The 18551-nt window shown below is 45.0% G+C and overlaps 2 protein-coding genes across 3 annotated transcripts; one reads left to right on the top strand and one right to left on the bottom strand.

Moving 5' to 3' along the window:
* Positions 1 to 291: 291 nt before the first annotated feature.
* Positions 292 to 5998, bottom strand: srd5a1 (steroid-5-alpha-reductase, alpha polypeptide 1 (3-oxo-5 alpha-steroid delta 4-dehydrogenase alpha 1)). The gene is made up of 6 exons (XM_079748877.1): positions 5605 to 5998; positions 5101 to 5267; positions 3327 to 3428; positions 1370 to 1520; positions 1178 to 1252; positions 292 to 893 (listed from the first exon to the last, which is right to left on the bottom strand). Exons 1-5 carry the CDS (start codon positions 5913 to 5915, stop codon positions 1186 to 1188), a joined length of 798 nt encoding a protein of 265 aa, XP_079605003.1. The 5' UTR covers positions 5916 to 5998; the 3' UTR covers positions 292 to 893; positions 1178 to 1185.
* Positions 5999 to 6356: 358 nt separating this feature from the next.
* Positions 6357 to 16481, top strand: nsun2 (NOP2/Sun RNA methyltransferase 2). Of its 2 annotated transcripts, none has more exons than XM_079748876.1 (19): positions 6357 to 6531; positions 7226 to 7383; positions 7857 to 7961; positions 8050 to 8155; positions 8273 to 8344; positions 8803 to 8887; positions 11052 to 11244; positions 11726 to 11800; positions 11928 to 12058; positions 12203 to 12276; positions 12803 to 12933; positions 13166 to 13262; positions 13392 to 13522; positions 13629 to 13721; positions 13905 to 14040; positions 14679 to 14759; positions 15255 to 15393; positions 15519 to 15558; positions 15649 to 16481. In XM_079748876.1, exons 1-19 carry the CDS (start codon positions 6460 to 6462, stop codon positions 15932 to 15934), a joined length of 2205 nt encoding a protein of 734 aa, XP_079605002.1. In that variant the 5' UTR covers positions 6357 to 6459; the 3' UTR covers positions 15935 to 16481. The 2 variants fall into 2 exon arrangements, with proteins under 2 accessions (XP_079605002.1, XP_079605001.1); XM_079748875.1 differs by having other exon boundaries at positions 13389 to 13522.
* Positions 16482 to 18551: the final 2070 nt, after the last annotated feature.

Below are 18551 nucleotides of genomic sequence, written 5' to 3'. Positions count from 1 at the left end.
TGATGGTGCAGCATCCTCCAAATATTTACCTCCTATTTGGAGGGAATCTGCATTCACACTGCACTATCAACTTCTACTTAGCCTGTGGGCGTATTACATGCAGTGACACGTCACTTAGAATTAGATTTGAGCCGACGGTATGGATGAGTAAATTGTTCTAGCCCTGCAATATACTGAGGTCGCAGACAGAAATGAAAGAGGTTCATGCTCTCTCTGCTACAGTGATGAGAAACAGGTTTGCTAGAAAGATGAATACAGATCCCCACGTTTTAATGAAATTCATAGGGTACATCTTATAAGAGGCATTTAAATGTTTGAGAGATAGCAAACACTTTTCATTCAGAGATTAATTAATTGTGTTAGTTGCATATTGAGTTTGAGTTACTTAAACTCGGTCCATTTGAGCACCTAACAAATTGAGAAATCAAATAAAATTAACTGAGTATGGTACATCCCTTTTGACAATAAGATGAAACAACTATTTCACAAAAAGCCTGAGAATTCCTTTAAATCTTTGAAGTGAGCATATCTCAGTAATACTGCAACAAATCAAATCTACCATCTTCAAGTTTAGTATCTCTTTTTGCCCAAAGTACCACTCAACTTGTTTTCAGATGGCCCCTCCCACCTCAAGGGAGTTCCTTATGTGACTACAGCCCCCTCCAACGTCACCATCACCTCATCCACTTTAGTTTATTTCTGTCTTTATTTCTCTTTGCTTCATTTGTTCCACTGGGAGTGTGAGGCACAAACCATCCTTTTCATTTCAGGCCTGAAGGTGGAAGAATGTGTTCCATTGCTGGTTCATTCCTCTCCTTTTGTGGCCCATCCCTGACGTGTCGGGTAGGAATCGCTTGATCAGTTTCCCCTCTGACAGGTACCTGCTTTCACTTCTACAGGGAACACAAATGACTGTTAGTTATACTATTTAGGGGGGGGACTTTACTGACCATAATGGGCACATGGTTCATTTAAAGCCAAGTCATCCAAGTGATGCCTAGAACCTAAAAAGGGTATGGCCTGAATCGATATACTGCTCCTTCCATTGCAATTCAATAGCAACCCGGTCTGGTTCATTATGGACATTATCACTTCTGTAATGGCTATCCTTAAAATGTAATATAGTATTCCACTGTGTTATATGTCCTTGGAGAGACCTGCTGTGAGTTTCCCTTACCTGTTTGTTTAGAACACAAAGGGTATCAGGGCCTTCCTAGATTCAGGGTAGTCTTCAAATTTATTGAGATACCACCTAAGAAAGAAGAGAGAAAGGTGTTTTGAGATTATTTAATACAATGACTAAATTAAAAAAGAACATCAAACATTTTGGTTAAGTGCTTTAGGGTTAATCTCTGGTGTCTTGTCTCACCTGTGGTGGGCCACAGCTCTGCTAGCGAGGACCACCAGGGTAAAGATGGAAAAGGCTGTACTGTGCACCGAATGGCCAGCCAGAGCAAAGCCTGCCCACTCCATTATCTCGCCTAGGAAGTTTGCTCCGGAGACGTACTCGAACAAACCACCTACGGATGAAGATCAAACAATAAAAAGGGCCTGCAACTGATCGGTTCTCTACACTTGATTGAATTGGACACCTCCAAAGAAGTGACTGTTGTGTCGACATTGTATATATTACTCATTATGGAGCCTCTATTTCTGTCTGGTTCTGTCTCACTATCCCCCGTCTTTGTGAGTGTGTGCATGCACATTCAGTCAAGATTAATGTGCCTATAAAAGAGGTGTACCGCTGCTGTGAACGCATGAAACGGTGGCCGGATGGAAGAATGCAGGGCTATGTAAACACTGATTTACTGTAAACGAAAGCAAGAAGCTGTTTAATTGGGGTTCTTAGCTTGAGAGAGGCTGTTTCCCTTTATATTTATACAGTGGGGGTGCCCCGGGCCTCCTGGATTTAATGAAAGAGTGAGAGTGAAACGCTCACTGACGCACTGGACTAGGGTGGGGGGTTCCTTGACTCACATGTGTCACGTGACATATTTAGTGAGTATGCAGCAATTTGAAATGCAAAAACAGATTTAACAATGAACTGAATTTCATGACTATTATTGCTTGTCCTCCATTTACCAATAGCTCTCATAAATTTGCCCTAGACTCGCACTAAAAGGCAATCTTCATAAAAACATAGACATATAGCATGTTTCACTAATCTCGGTTATAGGATAATAACGAAAATGAATCTCACTGGAAAACCGGCTTAACTCTCCCTGTGTGTCTGTGTTTTCTTTTTATTTAGGTTCACAAAAAAAGTAATCCTACACTAGAATTAGTCATACATCCATGGTAGTATCTTAAACCACAAAGAACAAGGTTACTAATTGTGTCTTGTGATGGGATGTGGGAAGTATATCTTCTGTCGCAGCAGTGGGTCTTTTCATGTCTTTCCAATCATCATTTTAACGTTATATGTCAATAAAAAATATCACCATAAGAAACTGTCACTTGATTGACAAGTAACAGTTGTAAATCCGAAACACGTGAGACTTGCAGCCTTCAAAGGTATGATATGAATTTCCTGCCGCTAGGGGTGTCTCAATCAAAACTATTATATCAGTCGTAGTTTGACGACGTTGGGAAGTGATATGGGATCATGGGAGTTTACACATTTATGTTTGTAGAGGTGAAGACGCATACATTGTCTTCACCACCATTGCCGGTGAAAATCTATCGGACGTGAGTCAGTTCACGTAAGAGTTAATGTATTAATGTTTTAGGTTACGTCAATTCATGTCATTGTAACAAGTAACACAACTTTAACTTGCTTCCTCAACATTTGTTGAGTCTACTACCCAAACCGCTGGAATGTTATGTCTGGGAATTAAACCTCGGAGAAGCCCAGTGCTGTTATCCTTGGCCCAAACGAATCATAATAAAACAACTTTGGGAGCATGTTGAAAGTTGTTGTAACTTTATAACGCTATCATACACGCTAAAGTGTTGCAAAAAACTATTAGATTCTACTTGATGGGGAGATAATGATGGGGTTTTTGGTTGCATTTTTAAGTTGGAAAGACCCTGAAAAGTTAATGCATCTCTAGAGGTATACTTAAGTCCTATAATGCACATGAAACTGCTATGAACAGAATCTAGGCTATATTTTTATAAAATAATTTTAAATAATGTATTACATTATAAAATGATCATGATTATTTTCCATAATAATGTACTAAGATTTATAAAAGGGTCTGCATGGCAGCACTGGGTTTATAAACTAGTGGAAAAAACTAAAATTATAGCCAACAACGGCAATCGGTATCTGCTTGCTATTTGAAACGTCTCCCATCTCCATTTGCCCAGCCTAGATGTCTCACCTCTGGGGATCTTGTATCCCGTCTCTCCCGGCTTTCTTAAATTCCGTAGGATGTGGTCAGAGTGAAGATTCACCAGCCAGCCAACCAACCACAGAGCACATCCTGAAAACCAAGAAATGAATTGATGAGATGGTGGAGGATGTAAACTGGACTCATCTTTGACACAAGCTCCTCAGAGTTAGACTGGGTAGCCCCGCCCATTCTGCCGGCGATTTGAGTTCGCCCTGCACAAGGGTCTGGAGAAGTGCAATACATTTCTTTCTAGTTTCGATACGTTTCTGGGGCCAATCACCAAACTGGCTTTTCCCCCTGACGCGCTATAGGCTGGTTTAACACAATGACAACAGGGAAGCGACGGCAAGCAGCCAATCGTGTACAGAGTCATTTGAACAGAGTCATTTGCCCATTGATCACGGGAAGCTGCTGTCAGAAAATGACAGCAGCTTCCCCAGACCAACGTGCAATCTACGATTGAGCTTGGTCTGGCAATAGCATGGCAACCTCAGAGTACTAACAACATCAACGTTGCGTATTGTTTACAATCTTTAATAGATAAAGTGCTCATCCTGTTGTCCAGGCCTCCAAAATGTTTGGTGCCAATTCTCCCATAGGGGGCGCCATGATACTTGGTGTTAGGGACGCATGATTCCAATTTTTACAGACCAAGTACATGTACAAGTACTTACATTTAGGTACTTCCCGATATTGAGTACTTAAAGGTGACATATTATACCACCAGGTATGGACACGCCCACAAGTGGGTGTGTCCACCTAGATGTATGCTGGATAGATCAGTCTAGCAGCCTACCAAATGGACTATAGCAAACGTTGCTCATCTAGCCGTCGTACATCTAGGTGGACACGCCCACTTGTGATGTCAGAAGAGGCCAATTTTCAAAATGGCTTTAAAGGCTTATCACACTCACACCTGGTGGTATAATATTTCACCTTTAATAATAACAATAGTGTTCAAGAGCCAGGGAAGCCACTATTTCAGTGGGAATTCAAACACTGAGATCTTAAAAAAAATTGAGGTGCTGAGAGTTCTAGGAAAGAAGCTCTCAGACGCCACAATCCACCACTGCCCACACAGAGCTCCACACAAAGGGCCTCAAGCAGAGTAGAACGATCACAAAGTGTTTTGAGAAGTGGCAAAAACCTAGGATTTTACCCCCTTTGTTCTCTTAATTGTATATAAGAGAAATCACCACGCTCACTGGCTCTACAACATAACGTCACATTGCATAAGGAGGTATCGGGTGATTGTATCTGGGAAGTTTTAAGAGTACAGTATCAGGCCTGGGTCTGAGTATAGGTGTACATGCTTTATTTGACATGCTGAACATGTTTGCCTCTTGCACCCATTATGTCCGTCTGGATAGGTTTCCTGTACAGTGACATTTTCGGGAAAAATGTCTTCTAAATAAACAACAAATGGTACACATGGTCTATGGTCTGATCTTAAGAAATATGCTAGTAAGCCAACATTATTCTGCTACCAAATGGTGGCAGGAACTGGAAACTTGCCATTCACATAGAGGGCCCCTCCCCTAACATATGTGTAACGTTTTGCATCGATATCTCATTCCATGGCCTCACAGATTTAATTACATTAATTACTCTTATGCATAGCACCATTTCGCCTGTGTGTGTGTGTGTGTGTGCGCGTTAAAGGGGGCGGTCGCTGGGGTCGTGGGCTTTGAATACCTTTCGTAACTGCTACATCATTATCATTACTCAATCGCAGGGGATGCAGCTGTCACCTTTAACCTACCTATGATGAAGCAGGGGTGTGTCACCCATCCTTCTGGGTATTCGGCATAATGGCTCAAATATCGTATCTGCATGTAGCCATTAACGATGCAGAACACAACGGCTAGGACGAACGAGACCACAGGTGTAGGTTTACCTCCTCGAATTAAAAATGGATAAACAAGGGACCTGGAATGGAGAGTAGAACATGTTATACAACATTCTTGTCAGGCGTGTCTGTAATATTGCATTAGATGTACATGGTCCAAGTTAATAAGTGTATCACGGAAAATAGAAAAGGCTGAAGGTGAAAATGTCATAACTCGACAAATATTACCTTAGCCGGGAGAATGTAGTTTATGTTGTTTTTAAACCAAAGGCATGTCAATACAAAAAGGATGACCCGAGCTCCCCGCAGATCCGAAAATTGGTGAGCTTATCGACATAAAGTCCAATCTGATAAGAATATTTTCTGAATAGGAAAAACCACGGAGGGAATTGCGAGTGGAAGTATTAACTTACCCACCTTTGAACATAGTGGCAAAAATACATTGCTATCAACAGTCCATTCGGTAGCTGTGAAGTTTTTGCAGAAGGCGTCCACAGAACGAGGTAGAGAGGCACCATGAATGCAGGTAACTCTTGGACGAACCAGGCAAATTTGACGTTGATTGGAAATCCATATTTACCCGAAGCATATCGACCATAGGGCACGTTTTCAAAGAGCAATGTAAAGAAAGTGCATACAGCCATGAATATGAAGAAATAGCCCATGCAGTCTAAATAATACATCTCCTCCTGCTCAGAGGAGAACATCATTGCTGGAAGGGTGTCCATAATAAATAGACACGCTCACTATTTAGCAGAAGTTGTAGTTCACAGCTTAATTTGATATTTAACAAAACTACTACACTATGCAACACTACTGCTCTGCATTATGGTTGGTTCCGCCTTCTATCATCTGCTCGCTTCAGGTCAACCAATCATCAACATGGTGTGTCGGGCTCGTCAAACCAACAAACCAATCAGCCACGTGGTGGGTCGGTCTGGCAAAAAATGGACGAGACTCTTTAAAATGTATGATTTATTAATTTATTATTTATTATAATTGTTTATATTCAGATGCACTAATCAAACGAAATCAGATAGATAGACTGGAAAACAAGAATATATTGTCTTTACTGATAGCTTCTGTAATTCTGGCATAATTTGTGGCCACCCATGAGGTCTTGACTCACTACGCTGCGCCGACAGACTGCGCGGTAGAGGCAACACGTTTCAGGGACCCCACAACACTAACTAGGCGCATGTTAAAATCTACATAGCTATTGCTCGCCTAACGTTTTGCAAGCTATTCTGCAGGGTTGTCTTCAATTCCAACATGGGGAAAAGAAGCAGACAGAGACAGAAAAACCAGTCTTCGGGAGTGGGACGAGACAACAGAGACAATGGTGTAGGTTGAGTGGATTTCTCTAACTCTTGCTATTGTAGCTGTTCATGTCTTTCGTACATTCAGTAATTGAAGAGTTTCTTCCAATGTCTAAATATGATGTATACTTTATGTCAGGCAGCAATTTAAAGAAACTGTTGGGATTTGGGGGTTAATATTCCTCTCTTTATGTTGTATCAGGGTCCTATATTACCTAGGATTATGTAGCACATAATGAGAACATGACAAATGTTTCCTCGGTATACGAATCTTCTCTCACAGGATCCTATGTTACCCATTTCTGTATTTGCTATCTATAAAATGTTATATTGTGGGAACTTTTTAAAGCACTGCCGTCTGGCTCTCAATATGGCCTACACGTGAAGGAACTTATCATAGAATCACATAGCTTAATTCTTCATTAGAGGCTAGCCAAGTATACATGTTTATGAATCTTAACTCTCACACTACTGTTTCATTACTGTTAAAAAAATAAGTATCTAATTTCATCCAGATTGTTTATGTCTCTAAGATTTTTTTTCTGAATTTATCTATGATTTTGAACCCTTTTTCAACAGAGACCAGAGAGATTAAAATAAATAAATTATAATGACGGTTAATGTGTGTAAACAGAATATTGAACTGCCAAGTGGACACACCAGATGCATGCATGTGTAGGCTCACATGGAGACTTTAATAAAACATGTATGTGTTCCAGAGCTGGGGAGCTGGCTATGCTGATATTGTTAAGGAGAACCAACTCTTTGAAGACTACTACAAGGAGCTGGGTTTGGTGCCGGAAGGGGAGTTTGAACAGTTTATGGATGCCATGAGGGAACCTTTGCCTGCAACCATTCGCATCACTGGATACAAGAGGTGAATGGTTATATTTGCCCATTTCCTACGTCTCCCGTCATTCATGGAAAGAGGGGAAACTTACATTTTGATTCTATCAGTTAAAAGTGAGGATAATTAAATTAAAGAGCATGCAGAGAAATCTGAGAATTCAACCATGCTGAGCTTAGCAACATGGCAAAAGCAGTTTACCACATCAAAGCTATGTTTTTGATTAAATAAACGTCTAAGTAAGCTGCTACTTGCAGAAACGCTAATAGAGGAGACACTTCCTGCATGAAGCACTACTATTGCCTTACACTGCACATTAAGGTTTTCAACTAAGTGCTAGTTCTCTAGCACCTAGTATAATAATCAGCATAATCTGCTGAATGATTCTCTTGGTCTTTATCGTTCCTTGTTCTTCAAGGCCCACATATGCTGATGGATTATTGCTTATAGCAATCAAAACTCTACTGTGTGTTCTGAAGTTCCGATTTACTCTCCTGCTGCAGCCATGCCAAAGAGATTCTTCATTGTCTGAAGGAGAAGTACTTCAAGGAGATCCAGGAAGTGGAGATTGATGGCGTGAAGCTAGAGGCTCCCACGCCTCTCAGTTGGTAGGTCTGGTTTGGTTCAGCCAATGAATGCTCTTAGACATGGTGTGGTTTTGGTGTGGTTCACTAAGGTTTGTTGTTTTGTGATAAGGTACCCAGACGAGCTGGCATGGCAAACCAACATGAGCAGGAAGATCATCAGGAAGTCTCCACTGCTGGAGAAGTTTCACCAGTTCCTGGTCAGCGAGACAGAGTCGGTGGGTTCACCGTCAGAACATTCCCAAAGACCGGAATTTCATTTGGTATTGATGCGCTGCATGTAACGGCTATGAAACAACCTTTTCTGACTTCTATAACTGTTCTTTTATTTCCAGGGTAACATCAGTCGTCAGGAAGCGGTCAGCATGATTCCTCCTCTCCTGATGAAAATCGAATCACACCACAAGGTCAGAAGAAATACCCCACACAAAAAAAGTACCTGTGTGCTTCATCAATATGTCACACATTCCTGGTTCCGAGCGTTGTATTCTATCCCATTATCTTCCATCAAAGAATCTTGTTTAAAGAAGGAGCTAGATTTAAAAATAAATCCTAAAATATCCATTATATTTTGTCAGAGATTTAGGAAACATGCTAAATGGAGATACTAGCTTCTCCAACAACAATGCAAAAGCCAGTATGTTCTCCTTTACATCCCGGGTTTAAACATTGGTTTTTGTTTTGGCCTGTATGTTATGATTCACTATACTGTAATGTATTCACTATAATGTATTTGCTAAGAAAACATCTGAGTAGAAACATGATGGGATGTTTACCTGAATTGGCATATAATGGCCGCCTATTCAATAGCAGTGTAACGTCCTAACAGCTGGCCTGGTGCTGTGTGTTCCTCTCTCCTGTGCAGATCCTGGACATGTGTGCCGCCCCAGGCTCCAAGACCGCCCAGCTGATTGAGATGCTGCACGCCGACATGGACGTGCCTTTCCCAGGTCTGTCCCACGTTCAGTTGAACCCCCTCTTCTACTGCCTCTCTGCTCAGCACTAATAGCAGGGTACACGGCTTAGGCATTGGACTGACAGACATAAGGTACTGAAAAGGATAATCCAAGATGTTGGTTTATCAATGAGTAGTTTAATACCAAATTGATCATTTTCCATCCAGAATTTGAGTTTGCTGGGTTGAGCGTTTGCTTTCCATTAGCTGTTTCCATTTACTTGCAGAGTTAGTGAAGCATACCTCCTATTCATTTGAGAGGAATACACTTTTAATCGCTTTTCAAAGATTTCCAATGTGAATAGTCCCTCCTTTAAAATGAGGGCCAGTAACAGCGCAACAAGATTGTAGTTTTTCTACTAACACACAGATAATTGTGTAATATCTTGGTAAGATATTGCCAGATCTTACCAATATCACCCCTTGTTTAAGGGCCCATATTGGTAAGGCTCTCGAGTTACCCCCCAGAATCTTTGGAAACCATGATCTAAATGTTCATGTTTTGATGTAATGTTCAGTTGGACTAATGGGATGGAGCGGCCCGGTGGTGTTGAGAAAATGTACACCAGCGTTCACGCTTTTGTAAATGTCTCTGACCTCCCTCAGGCAGAAATAATGCTCAAACTAGTTAATGTTTAATGTTTTATTCATGTTAGGTTTAGTTGAGTTATGTTATCGAATTCAAGTGAAATTGCCATGGTAGGGATATAATTGATGTTGCAATGTTTTGAGGCCAATTTAATTAGAATTGAGGGAACTATTGAAAAAACAAGCGACCATATGCACCATATTCACACCATTCCTAAAATGGCCTCTAGGTGGCGGTCCCTCCTTGCGCTGGCGCTGGAACCCATTCCGATTTCTCTCTTGTAAAATATAGCTTTATCAAATGTGAAGGCCTAGCCTACTAAAATAAGTTGGCCCAAGTTATCTTGAATTTAGTGACAAAGCGAAACTGGTTGCATAAGATGCTTCTAAATCTTTTTTCCATGAAATATATATTAAGTGGATCACTCTTTACATCCCGCCCGAGGCTATTAACCAGACACCACAAAGGTGAAACTACAGCTTCTGTCCTGTTACTTTAGCAGCGGCAAAGAGCTTTAAATGAAAGGCCTTTCTTAGTTAAAGAAGCGTGGGAAATTAATTGCTTTAAGAAAAGCAATGAGTAAATGAATATTGAAAACGACTAGGGGATTATTTATACGTCCGTTATAAAAGAGTCTTAGAAGACCTTTTATTAATCTGCTAATTTAACCAGCATCAAATGCATAATTTAATAACGTTTTTAAAATGGCCCCTTTTTAAAAAGTACATTTATAGTTTATTTTACAGAACCATTATTAAACGTATTGTCTTTTAATGCATTTTCCCCTAATCTGTTTAATTTAAAGTTCAAAATAAAAGCATTTTTTTGACAGTTGAATGCATCCACGTACGATCTTTAAATGATTAATGACTCGTATCTCTATCTGGCCAAGCTTGGTTTGGATGGGGTCTCTGTGGACCTCAGTTCTCAGCTTCACCACCGTGGGCACACGCCTTCGGGGATGTTACATCTCTTAAACCTCAGATGGGGACAGCCTCTCTGTATCCAGCCAGCATTGGAGCTCACGTTCGTTGAGAGTTGTTGGTCACATAGTTGCCCTATGTGACCAACAACTCTCAGCAGAAAGGGGTATGGAGGGAGATATGGGTCTTTTTAAAGGGGTGATGTCAAGCTATTTCGACTTTTCCCTTTGCTGTAGACTGTTATATGATGTATGTATGCATGTTGTACATCTGCTAAGCTAGAAAAATCGAAGTCTGAGCCAGGGGGAGTATTCGCGCCCACCGAGAACGCCCCTCAATAAGTGTGTGAAACAGCTTGTGTGCGCTCAAACTTTCCCTTCCCTAACAGTGTGACGTCAGACTGGGCAGTGGGCAGTGCCTCCCTGCTACCCGCAATGTTTACAACTTCTCGGGGGTTTACATTTATTCTTATGGGGTATGAACCATAGATTGGGGAGGCGTGCCTTCTAATCCTTCAGAAGGTTGGATGCGATATCGGGACCGAGCCCGTTGGAACATGCGGTTCTGAACGTGTGCGGAACGCCTCGCCCTGCTCACGCGGAACTCGCAGGCCGTGTCGTTTTCATCTGTCCTCCTGTCCCCCGCAGAGGGCTTCGTGATCGCCAACGACGTGGACAACAAGCGGTGCTACCTGCTGGTGCACCAGGCCAAGCGCCTCAACAGCCCCTGCATCATGGTGATCAACCACGACGCCTCCTGCATCCCGTCCCTGCACGTGGCCACCGACGGCTGGAGGGACGCGCTCTTCTACGACCGCATCCTCTGCGACGTGCCCTGCAGGTGAGACCGGCCTGCTGCCGCTCCACACAGCCAGGAGTGCCTTTGTTCTAGGGACGGGACGGGGACGGGGACGGGGACGGAGTGGTCACTCACGGGGGGGGGGGGGGGGGGGGGGGGGGTATGGAACCAGTATGAAGGGGGGACAGATGGTGACGCGGGACGTGGTTTCGTTTTGTGTGTTTGATGATCGGATGAGATGATTGGCAGGCGACGTTGCGATTGAAAGTGAATATCAGTACACGCCCCCACGTGCGTGCGCGGGGGGTTATATTTGTAGGTATTTTAAAGTGGAGCTCCTGGCTCTGAACACCGCTGCCAAACACAACACTCCAGGAGGAAGTAGAGGAAGGTGGCGATGGTCCTGAACAGTTGGTGCCTCTGCAGCCGTGTTCAAAAGGAACGTTGGTTTTCAGAAGTACCGGCTGTGTCCGAGCCAGGCTCACCGTTATATTGGTCCGCTCTGTTTTTTTCCTGTCCTCAGCGGAGATGGCACAATGAGGAAGAACATAGACGTGTGGAAGAAGTGGACCACGGCGAACAGTCTGCACCTCCACGGGTGGGTGAGACGCGCCTGGCTTGGGGAGAGCACATTGTAGTGGCTCATGCCTGTGGAGGCCCACCGAGCCTGCAGTGTTGAACTGTAGTCCATCCTGTGTGTGTGTGTGTGTGTGTGCGGTCTCCAGGCTGCAGCTGCGTATCGCGATTCGCGGCGTGGAACAACTGGCTGTGGGCGGGCGGATGGTGTACTCCACCTGCTCTCTCAACCCCATAGAGGACGAGGCGGTGATCGCCGCCCTGCTGGAGAAGAGTGAAGGTACAACAACACGCACACAAAGCAAATACATGGAACACAGCCGTGTGTGTGTGTGTGTGTGTGTGTGTGTGTGAGAACTATTTTAACCGGTGTCATCTGCTACCCGAGCAGCCTAACACCACCACGTGGTGCCGTGTTTTCCAGGAGCTCTGGAGCTGGCCGATTGTTCTGCTGACCTGCCCGGTCTCAAGACGATGCCCGGCGTCTCCAGCTGGAAGGTAACCCCCCTCCGCCCCCCCTGATGAGTCCAGGCCTCTCTCCTCTTAGGGTTTTTTCCAACAAGAACTTTTGGCCGTGCTGACTTTGCTTGCAAAACAAAGTGGTTTGTTTAAATAGGACAGATTTCCTTCAGACTAGTTGCGGTCCTAAGAGTGGGCATTGGACAATATGAATGCTGTTGGAGTGCTGGAATTGATATTGAACGTGCTTATTTTGGCACTTGGGTAAGTGTGTGTGATACAGAGAACAATCTTCTGAGATGATGAAGCAGAAGAGGGCCACTATTGAATGTTATCGCGGTCATCCTTGCGTGTGTTCAGTCTGAAACAACCCAAATATAGTAAACGTCTCTTAAAATAATCAATACAATTTTGCTGTAGGCTCAAACATCAAACGACTCCGCTACAATAAGTGTGTGTTGTGGCATGGACTCGAGACAAGAGCGTCATCCGGTAAAGACGGGCCAAGCCCCAGCTGAGCTTGGCTGACGCCCTCTGCTTCCCCCCCCCCCCCCCCCCGCTGCAGCTTATGACCAAAGAGGGCCAGTGGTTCAACGACTTCTCTGAGGTCCCCTCCAGCCGACACACCCAGATCCGCCCCACCATGTTCCCGCACACAGACAAAGACAAACTGGCCAGCTTCCACCTGGACAGATGGTAGGTCTCAGGCCGTCTCGCGCACCTACACAAACATGCAGCCAGCCAACGTGGTTGTTGGTGAACCCCTGCACCAGAGCATTGGGGTACAAATGCCGTAAATAAACGCATCTCAATCTAAGTGGCTGATGAGGGACTGTAGGGTTGGAACGGGATCTTTTTTTTCCTGCGGGCCAGCAGAGAGGGCTGTTTAGCTAAATTGTGTGCGTGTGTGTGTGTGTGTGTGTGTCAGCATGAGGGTCCTGCCTCATCACCAGAACACTGGGGGGTTCTTCCTCGCTGCCTTGGTGAAGACGGCTCCCATGCCATGGAACAAAAGAGCCCCCAAGGTAAACACACACCGCCTGTGGATCACTCTCTGACCCCCCCACCCTACCCTCAAGTAGAACCGGGACCATACCAGTCGCTTCCTCCTCTTAATCTCTCCCCCCCCGCCCCCACATCCTCTCCGTCAGCAGGCGAGGAAGGAGCCCTCCGCAGCTCCCGCCCCAGCGGAGGGCGCCCCGCCCACAGAAGAGGTCCCCCCCGTGGGAGGGGAGGACGCCCCCCAGGGTGACCAGCCCCCCCCGGCCCGGGAGCCCGCGTGTGGGTGAGTGCCGTCGGGGGGGGGAGCCGTTGGCATTAAGGGTTAGAGCGAGAGACGGCGGGGCTGTTGATGTGTGTGTGTCTCAACTGGTTCCCTTTGCACCACCCAGGCCTCCACCTCACAAGAGGAAAAAGATGTTTGGCTTCAAAGAAGATCCCTTTGTGTTCCTCAGTGAAGACGACCCGGTCTTAGCTCCTATTCAGTGAGTGTGTGTGTGTGTGTGTTTGTAATGAGCCAAGTCCTCCTACACAGCATTTGTGCATTTCTGTTTGGTATTTTCTACTCAGTTTTTCAACACTATTTTAGTGTTATTTTTCATTAATTTTACTAGTTCCTTCCTGCTGCTAATTCTGTGTGTGTGTGTGTGTTTGTGTGTGTGTGTCAGGTCCTTCTATGACCTGTCCCCAGACTTCCCCAAGCTCAATGTCCTCACTCGGTCCCACGAGGGCAAGAAGAGACACCTCTACATGGTGTCTAAAGAGCTACGCAACGTCATGCTCAACAACAGCGAGCGCATGAAGGTGTGTTTACATTGAGTCTCCGTATTGATTCCTGAACCTGCGTCACTGCAGCTCTGCTGCAAAGTGTTCTAAGACAGATGGGGCTCTACCCAGGTGGCTGTGTTGGTATATGCGCATTTCTTTTGTGGCAACTTATTCGCACTTAAAAAAAAGACGCCCTAGCTTGTTCTTAAAGGTGACCTATTATACCACGTCGACCTAGATGTATGACGGATAGATGAGCAACGTTTGCTACAGTCCACTGCGTAGGCTGGTAGACTGATCTATCCAGCACACGTCTGGGCAGAACTGTGCACCTCCATCATGTTATTATTTTCCGATTGTCGATTTACAATGAATGCACAAATATTTAAATGTACAAAGTGCCGTCCCGGTGCCTCTAAATCATGGGTCTGATAATATAACCTTTATATCTAGGGGTCTTTTAATTCATTGCACGGATGAAGTCAGTATTCTGGCCAGGTCTCAGTCCTAAATGATGAAGTTTCCTTCAATGGACTAGACCGAGCGCAGCGAGTTCTGCAGGCTGGTGGATGTGTTCTTCTGTTGTCCCATACCCTACTTAGAGTCATCCTTGCATATCTAATCTGCATTCAGTGAGACCAGTCATTTACATATGTTCCCTTTGCTACTCTTAGGTGATCAACACTGGAGTGAAGGTCTGGTCCCGCAACAGCGACGGGGAGCAGTTTGGCTGTGCCTTCCGCCTGGCGCAGGAGGTAAACACGCAGCGCCCGGCTCCTCACAAATACTGCATGATGTGGAGGATGGAAAATCGTTGGTTGTGTGTGCAATCATATTTTATATTATATTGATTGTTTTTGGCAAAGTTTTGGAGCAGGATTTATCAATAAGTTTGCTAAATATAGCCTACGCTGTTATGTCCCGAAGGCACAAAACCCAACATCCAAATCATCTCATTATAGCACTACTGGGATTGTGAATTCAAAAAAGATCACACAACTCCTTAATGGCTTACGCAGTTTGAAGGTCTTTTAAGTTAGAAAGATAGTGGGTATTCAACCAATAACTGTGGTCCGACATGGCAACTAAAGAACCTTTGCAGGATAGACAGATCGGAACTGTGTGTTTGATTTAAATGTTGGTATTTGTTGCATCCTAGACACGCACACCAATCCTCCAAGGACAATCCACGTGTTATTTTGAGCCTTGTTGAGCGGTCGGCAATGACCACATCCATCATCCTCCCCCAGGGCATCTACACGCTGTACCCATACATCCGCTCCAGGATGGTCACGGTCAGCGTGGAGGACATCAAGATCCTGCTCACCCAGGAGAACCCCTTCCTCAGCAAGCTGCAGAGCAAAGCCCACGCCCAGGCCAAGAGCCTAGGTGGGCCGTCTGGAGAACCACTGTGGCCCTCGATGCACATGCACACATGGAGCTACCGGGTTTTGAGTTTGTATCGTCTGTATTTCTTTCTGACACTGATTGCAAAAAAAATTTTTTTTCCCCAGGCATGGGCAGTATCGTGCTGAGGTACCAGCCCAACCCAGAGTGAGTGCACAAAGTGTTTCCGCCAGTCTTAATGAGGTTATTCTGGGAGTGGTGGTTTGCTGACCCCTGTTCCTCCCCTGGTTCCGGCAGAGAGCCGTTGGAGCCCCAGTGCCCCATCGAGCTGTGCGGCTGGAGGGGGAAGACGTCCATCCGCGCCTTCGTCCCGCGCAACGAGCGCTTCCACTACCTGCGCATGCTGGGAGTGGAGGTGTTCCGCGACAAGTCGGGCCAGGGCGGAGCACCGAGGGAGGACGGAGAGGAGCCGGGGGAGGACGGAGAGGAGGTGGAGTCCAAGGAGACGAAGCAGGACACGGAGATGGCCACTGGGGACATCGTGGGGGACTCTGATGGGAAGATGGAATCGGACCAACCCTGACTTGGCCAGGGCGGCGGATGCCAGGGCGGGGTGCCAGGTGCCCTCGGGCAATCCCAAATGTCTAAAGGAAATTATAATGAACGATAATAGCGGGATGCTCCCAATAAAGGATTGGACTACGTAATGCTTGATCCCTCAAATGAGCTGGGCGTTCTATTCCATACCGCGCCGTTTGTTTTATTATTTTTATTTTTTAGGAGAAACTTACCACTTTTAAAGTGGCCGAAATGTTTCAGTTTGTGTTGTATACGGTTAAAGAATGGTTTCTTTTCTGCCGTTTTACTTTTCTATGCCTGTAACTGTTGAAGAACACGAGGTGTTGATTAACAAGACGAAACATTAAAATCCTTACATTTCGTCACTTCATAGCCTTTTGTATTTCTCCACGTCAAACATGCCAAAGATGAAGCAGAATATGATTGTGCAGAGATCAAATTTAGACAATATAATTTTGTCCCCCGAAATGCTTTTGTGCATGGACCAACTTTTCAATCTATTAAAAAGGCGTTATTCAACTTGGGACTGCTTTCAAGTCCGCACAATGATCTACAAAGAAAACAACCTTATTGATGACCGTTCAATGACAACAGGGGTTTGAAGCTGACTGTCCAAAGTGAACAGAATTGTAAGTTCATAATCAACTGGTTGTTAATGTCAGTGATAATGGCATAGACTGTACTGAACATATACTTTGCATCACAATCTAAATTTGATATGATGGCTTGCCTATGTACGCGCTGAGCGGTTGCCATGGCAGCATCCCTGTTTGGACCGCAGCGCTCTGATAGACAGGTGTTCCATCTCTACTTGTGTTTGTTATCTAGCCTTGCTGCCATGACAACAGCGGCCGCTCTATAGCGGCGTCACACAGACTGTAGGAGCGGAGATGGAGAGGCTGGTCGCCATCTCCTGCTCTCTGTTTCCACTGATACTTCCTTCTTTCGTCTAATGTCCTCCGACATGTTCCAGTGACTTCTGTGTGAATCGGTTCCATAAGTGCGACCGTTCACCTGCCACGTTGACGGTCCCCATGGCAGCGTTGTCAGGAGAGCGGTGAATCCCTGAGCTGTGAGCCAATAGGATGGATCGAGAGAGTCAGGCTAATGGCCAGATGTAAAGGTAGAAAGAGGATGAATAAGTTATAGATGGCTAAACAGAAGGATTAAGGACAAATGGAAGAAAATAAATGTGTTACACTGGCTGTACTCCAGCTCACCTGTTATGTGTGTGTTGTGTCGTCCCCCGTCTGAGTGATGCCATTCAGCCTTTTTAGCTGCAGTTTGTGCTGCCAAGTTGCTAATACTAATAATGACATCCTTTCCAGTTGGAGAAACTCAGGCACTCTCACACATGCCTCCATCCAATCTCTCCCCCTCTCTGTCTCCCCCCTTCCAGCTCTTCATCTCTCTCACCTTCTTTTTCCGTGTACCTCCTCTAGTCCGCCCACTCACTCCCGCTCACTGCCCCCCCCCCCCCCCGTGGCCAGGGGCTCTTTAAGATGAGATCCCTCCTGTTCAAATCGCAAATGCTTGGCTTCTCAATAGAGCTGTATGTGGAGTTTATTGTTCACTGTTGTTCACCCGTCTCACCTGCCTACGCGCTTAAAGGAGAGTGCAGTTGAGTTGCACTGATCTCTTGTTTTTATTCCATCCTGTAATATAACTTATCCTTGCATGAGCTTTTTAATTGTATTATTTTGAATACCTGAAATCAACTCTTCATACAACTGTACATGCTTACTGCTGTGACTGGGACCTCATCTGGTCATTCATTGGACGGTTCCAATGCTACGTCAAATGAAAAGCCCTTTCATCCTCTCTTCACCTCAACACCTGGACGTCCACATGCAGAATAGAGATGAATGTATGTTTCGGGATTATATCGAACCATTATGTAACACAGAGACAGAAAACATATTTGCCTGCACCCACACAAACACACGCACACACACACACACCCACACACACCCACACACACACACACACACACACACACACACACACACACACACACACACACACAAACACACACACACAGATGGATGGGGATACTGTTAAAGCTCTTGTTTCATGTTTGGATTGAACCAAATCACACATACTTTTACTTTGAAGACATGCATGTGTCCAAGTACTTTGTGTGCAGTTCTTTTTCAAAGTCGGTCAGTGAATCTTTTGTTATGGATGTTTGTGTTTCTGAGTCATTGTGTGTGTGTTTGTGTTGGACGTGAGGGCAAAATACACAAGCAGATTTCCAGAACACGACACTTATTCACTTCCAATTCATTCCTCATCCCCCCCATTTTATTTAGTGCAGTCAGTGGTTGTCCTGAGGCCTTTACTTTGAGTTCAACCCAAACCCTTTGCATTCACTTTGATGCTAGTGGGTAGCTTACCTTGCCCCCCCCCCCCCCCCACACACACACACACACACACACACACACACACACAAAGTTATTTTATTCATACCTGGTCAGAGATGAAGAAATCTGATTACAGATGTGGGGAGAGGGAGAGAGGGAAGGGAGAGGGAGAGAGGAAGGGAGAGAGGGAGGGAGAGGGAGAGATAGAATGGAGAGGGAGAGATGTGGGGAGAGGGAAAGAGGGAAGGGAGAGGGAGA

Source organism: Pollachius pollachius (assembly GCF_949987615.1).
Source record: "Pollachius pollachius genome assembly, chromosome: 13".
In the NCBI taxonomy this organism is placed as follows: Eukaryota; Metazoa; Chordata; class Actinopteri; order Gadiformes; family Gadidae; genus Pollachius; species Pollachius pollachius.
The sequence above is the reverse complement of the archived record's forward strand: the minus strand, read 5'-3'. Positions and strand labels throughout refer to the sequence as shown.

Bases quoted from the DNA above. Each gene is read 5' to 3' on its own strand.
- srd5a1 (XM_079748877.1), bottom strand. From the start codon at position 5,915: ATGGACACCCTTCCAGCAATGATGTTCTCCTCTGAGCAGGAGGAGATG. The intron at 3,429-5,100 runs GTAGGTTAAAGG...CTTGGTTTTCAG, and splicing joins ACACCCCTGCTTCATCATAG to GATGTGCTCTGTGGTTGGTT. The intron at 1,521-3,326 runs GTGAGACATCTA...CTTCATCCGTAG, and splicing joins GGGATACAAGATCCCCAGAG to GTGGTTTGTTCGAGTACGTC.
- nsun2 (XM_079748875.1), top strand. From the start codon at position 6,460: ATGGGGAAAAGAAGCAGACAGAGACAGAAAAACCAGTCTTCGGGAGTG. The intron at 6,532-7,225 runs GTAGGTTGAGTG...TATGTGTTCCAG, and splicing joins GAGACAACAGAGACAATGGT to AGCTGGGGAGCTGGCTATGC. The intron at 13,523-13,628 runs GTGAGTGCCGTC...TGCACCACCCAG, and splicing joins GCCCGGGAGCCCGCGTGTGG to GCCTCCACCTCACAAGAGGA.